At 28.1% G+C, this 5,265-nt stretch overlaps 1 protein-coding gene across 1 annotated transcript; it reads left to right on the top strand.

Moving 5' to 3' along the window:
* Positions 1-926: 926 nt before the first annotated feature.
* Positions 927-4,620, top strand: LOC100574393 (putative uncharacterized protein DDB_G0282133). The gene is made up of 5 exons (XM_008184801.2): positions 927-990; positions 1,095-1,567; positions 3,204-3,431; positions 3,820-4,290; positions 4,388-4,620. Exons 2-5 carry the CDS (start codon positions 1,113-1,115, stop codon positions 4,554-4,556), a joined length of 1,323 nt encoding a protein of 440 aa, XP_008183023.1. The 5' UTR covers positions 927-990; positions 1,095-1,112; the 3' UTR covers positions 4,557-4,620.
* The last annotated feature ends 645 nt before the right edge of the window (positions 4,621-5,265 follow it).

The raw sequence follows: 5,265 nt of genomic DNA, 5'->3' as shown, positions 1-5,265 counted from the left end.
AACGTCTTTTGTAAAACGACTTTACTCATCCGAAAACCGGTAATAAATCGCGTCTTGGCAAAACAATTTTGATAGGATTTCGCGGGTCAGTACACAGCGTAAGCGTCTAACTGAATGTACCCGACCGAAGGCGCAAACGGCTAAAGATAACATCATGCGAAAACATTTATTCGTGCTCTTAGCGCGAATAATCAAAAATCCCACTTGCTGTGTATTTAAAAAAGAAAAATAATAATAAAAAAAATAGGTCGGGTTGGATTAATGTTAAAAATATACTGTCTATATGTCTATATACTTCTATATAAGAGTGAGAACTGCGGGGTAGGACGTTTTAACTTTTTAATTGAGATCGCGCGCCGTTATAAGTTATAATATTATAGTTTACGTAATATATAATATAATATATTATTATTATAGGTTAAATCATAATAGGTAGGTATAATTATTAATCGTCACGTAATTACACATAATAAATAATATTATTCTTTCTTATTTCTAATAACGTCTGTCTCGGTAGACGAATCCACACAGGAGATTGTCAAACAACAGTCCAATCAAGAATGTCAAAGTGGTATTCACTATATTCAATTGAGTATTATTTAAAAAATCAGCTAATAGTTTAAGCAATTGTATGATAATAATTGTATATAATGTGATGAGTATAATAATTTAAATCACTGCCAGACAATTAATGGCCGCACAGCTGCCGACGTTTTATTTCTTAAATAATTAATAATATTCTCAATTCACTAAATTAGAGTAACAATATACATGTTATATAGAGTAACAAAATTACGCGTTTACGATTTTCATTAAAGCTAAAAGTAAAACATCTGTCAGGCTGAATATTGTGTTATAACGAAATTGTTGATTAAATTTATCATAGCGCCCATATATAATAGAAATGTACCACACAAATATTGTGATAATAATATGTGTGAAATCAACACGGCGCGTTTCATTGACGACGATAATACATGACATCCTATGGTGAATTTTACTAACAACATTATCAAATATATTTTAAACATTTGACTACACGTTTCTTGATACATATTTCAATTCAATATTTTTTTTTTCAAATTGTTTGTTAGTATTTTTTAGTACGATAAATGGCACGACAACATAGCAATTCATCCAAGCCAAATATGAACAACAATAACAAAGAATGCGGTATTAAAGCCACGGAATTTAATGAAATACTCGTCATGACACCAGAAACCGAATTAGAAAATCCCAATGAAAAAATGTACAAGATCAGCATTGAAAGATCACCTTGGGTGGCAAAATACTTGAAATACTTGAAATTTCCTTTAATAACGAAAGAAATTGATCAGAAAACACTAGGAAAAAGTATTTCACAAGACACGTGTTTGACTGTGGCCAGTGATGGTATTGATTTCAGTCGGTCTGATATTTCAACGTCAAACCATCAAGTCAATATAAATGAGAAAATTTCCCAGTTCTTAGATTGGAATGATTCAATTTCAAAACAAAAAAATGAATATTACGATATTTTACCGAATGAGTCGCTATCTCGCTTGCCGAGCGGTCTAGCCAAAAACAAGTATGAAATATTAGTTTAGAGAAGTGTGTCGGTGCTGGTTTTTCCAATTTTCCGCAATTCTATCTAACTTGAAAATTAGTTTTTAAATTTTAGTTGCTACCTTAATTATAATAAATTTCCACTAATCTACTGTCCAATACCTATTTAGGGTGGTGTTGATACGGTGTAAACAAAAATTACACGATAGGAAAAAATGTTCACGCATCATATTGCAATTGGTCGAATTTTGGTGTTTTTTTTTTTTATTATTTGAAAGAAAGGAACTTTTTTCAAGTCATATAAAATTTCATTTTACTTTAAATAATGTTAGAAAAATACGTTTGAAAATATAACACATATTGTAGGTACATTATTCAATACATTTTTTACCAATATAATTTTGAGAATCGATCCTACTTGAAAAATCTTTTCCTTTTAAATAAATAAAAAAAAATTTAACAAAATCCGACTATTCTACTATTACATGATGTGAGAGTTTTTCCTGTACGCTATGTTTTTGTACTAAAAACGCACAGGCTCCGATACCTTTAAAAACAAATATTCATTAAGTATGTAGTGTATAATATTATAATATAGCACATACCTAAGTGTCTTGTCATCGGGACGGGTAAAAATTATTTTGTTGTTTTCCCTACCTAATACTATACTGAGTTTATATAGTCTATATTTTATTATATTAAACAAAAGCCCCTCTGAACCGTAGGTAAATATTTTAATAGTTAACAACCTAGCGATGGTGTTATACACTTTGATGCTTATTTTTAATGTAAATATATTATAATATTGAAAAGTAATCTTCACAAATTAAAAAGCTGTCAAAAACTTTAGTTGGTTCATGAGGTATATTAAATTAGTCACTATATCGCTTCTAACCAAATACTATTTTATAAACAATAAAAGTGTCTTAACGGACTGTAAAAAAAAACTATTCAAAATTAAAAGTAAAAGTTTTAATAGTTTAATTATTTTTTTCTCATAAACCGTGCATCGGTAAAGGAAAGAGATTAAAAGTCTTATAAAAATATAAATTAGGTATTGTGTAACAATTAATATTGACGTTCTCAATAATGTTAGTATCATTCTTAACCAATATCATCCGGTAATTTACTAACAATGGTAGTTATTTAGTTCCTATTAAAAAAATAAATGTCCATATATTTTATCTTATATATTATGTATATTTAGTATTTACTTACATAGCTGTAAACGATTAAACTTATAGGTAAAAGGTACCTAGTGGCTAGTATAATATTATTTTTCATTTTTGGAAGCTCAACAAAATTATACAGTTTTTAATGCTCATTTTATATCATAATAATATTTATGGATATACAAATTATAATTTAATATTATAAATAGGTACGCTTAAATTGTAATTTAATACTTACAGATATTTAGATAAAGATAAAAATAATGTTCATGTTAGGTTATGCTAATAGTTTACTTTGTGAAAATGAATATTTTATTTAGATCATTCGTCATTATTATCATCATAATAAAATTAATTATAATAACAACAATTATAATAGGTATGTAGTTATTATTATTTTGTAATTCAATACCGTAATTAATATCCATTATCGAAATTATAAACAAGTTGTTAATTTGAATAATGCCATTATTATTTATTATACAGTCATGACTCAAGAGACATAAATGACAATATACCGTGGTCAAACTCGAACCATGTCTATTGGGACGAAAACGTAAAATATTACAGATACCCATTGGAATCGTCGTTAAGTACAATAGACATACGTTCAGATCATTCTAAAATCAATGATATTCCTAGGATACGGAGTCAACCCTGTTTACTGGATAATTACTTTACGGAGTCCAATTCCAGCTCGAAAAAACAAAAAAAGTAAAGTTTTCCTATTTATTTGTTGTTGTGTTATTTTTAACTGAAGAGGAAAGTAAAGCTTAATCCCCCACTGTTTTCGAGATTTAAACATTATTAATCGCTGGAATACATGCTTCCAACTTGATCTATTAAACTTAAACCCAACAAAACAATGTTTGAAATCTAATTTCCCATGGGATGGAAACACAACAATAATTAGTTGATAATCGATTTAAACATATTATAGCAGATCTATCAGTTAATGAGTATAATCACAATAATTCATTTTTAAAGTGTTTATTATTATTTATTATCTATTTTAAAATGTAACTATGGTTTAAGAACTTTCACATTTCATTTAAGCATTAATCGAATAATCTCTGCAATTTAATTGTAATTTATTTTTCAGTACGTTGGATACATTTTGGAAAGAAATAGGTGAAATAGAAAATTCTTTTGGGTATTCAAGTGATTCCGACACAAAAATGATATTTAAAAAAAATTCAAACGACTACCCAAGCTATAATAAATATAATTCAAATAAATTAACGAATATTAATGGAAAACAGTCAAACATAAATCAAGAAAAAAACAATTTGAAATGGTACAAGAAAGATTCAAGTCAAAATCAATTTAAAAACGATCATACTTTGAAGACTTTAAACGTTGAACCCCATCTTAATATTGAAAACCACTCGACTTCGAAATGCCACGTTTGCGATTGTCCAGATTCAATTTCTAAATGGCAATGTATAGGGGATTTGAAACAATCAACTGAAAATGGAAAATTAACCAAGAGTGTCAATCCAATCACACATCGAACGGATCATAACAAGCAGACCCAAAAAATCGACAATTATTCCGAAAAATCTAAAAATGAGTTAGTGAAACTTTAAGTCCACCTAGATTGAATGTCACGTGTTATTACATTTTTTAACTTTTCATGAGATTTAATGTGTTATTTTTTGATATTCTAGCAGTGAGACGTTTTGTGAACAATGTCGTAATTGTTGTCACTCCAACAAGAAGAAATTAGAGAACGATAAAGCCGAAAATGCTTTATTATCAAAACGAAATAAAAAGTTACGTGAACTATTAGGGTTGAAACCAGAAGAGAAAAACGTATTGGTTATGTTAAGACTATAGCCGGGTTATATACGTTTGTCAAATAAATAATAAATCGACACATACATAGTGTTTTTTTATGATACTTTTTGGTTTTATTTTATTTTTAAACGTATTTTTTAAGATCTTCCCTATTATAATTGCTTAGAGTGGCCAGTGAAAGTAAGGAATTATTAAAAGTAATATTATTATGAATTTAAATAATATAATAATGTCATTATTTTGGATATGTGTATCGCGAAAGTCGATCCCGAAGCATGTGTTGGACTTTTAGAAATTAAAAAATTAGCCAATAAAACAAGTAATTTACTATATTAAAATTTTTAGATATTATGAAGATAATAATAATATTAAGCTATTAGTATTATGTAACCAGCTGTAAAGTTCCGAATGCGGTTATATAGTGTTGTAGAAATCGTTATCCGCTATTGTGTTCAGGGATATCCGCACTATTCTCATTGGTTAATACGTATTATTGGTAAATCCATTATCTATTGTAACTTACCACTCGGCCAATTTAATATTCATAGTATACGTTTATTATGCACCATCCGAGAACGAGCGGATAAAGTACTTTGACGAGTTCGTTATCATTTGCGATTGTGCACAGTAAATAACTTCTCGACGACGACAATGAATAATAATATTATTATTAATATTAATAATAAAAAAGTTTATTTAGTGCGGCGTGATAAACAAGCGTGTTTGTGGGAGTTTATTTTTTCTAAAT

The sequence above is a fragment of the Acyrthosiphon pisum genome, chromosome A2 (genome assembly GCF_005508785.2).
Source record: "Acyrthosiphon pisum isolate AL4f chromosome A2, pea_aphid_22Mar2018_4r6ur, whole genome shotgun sequence".
Lineage (NCBI taxonomy): Eukaryota > Metazoa > Arthropoda > Insecta > Hemiptera > Aphididae > Acyrthosiphon > Acyrthosiphon pisum.
The sequence above is the reverse complement of the archived record's forward strand: the minus strand, read 5'-3'. Positions and strand labels throughout refer to the sequence as shown.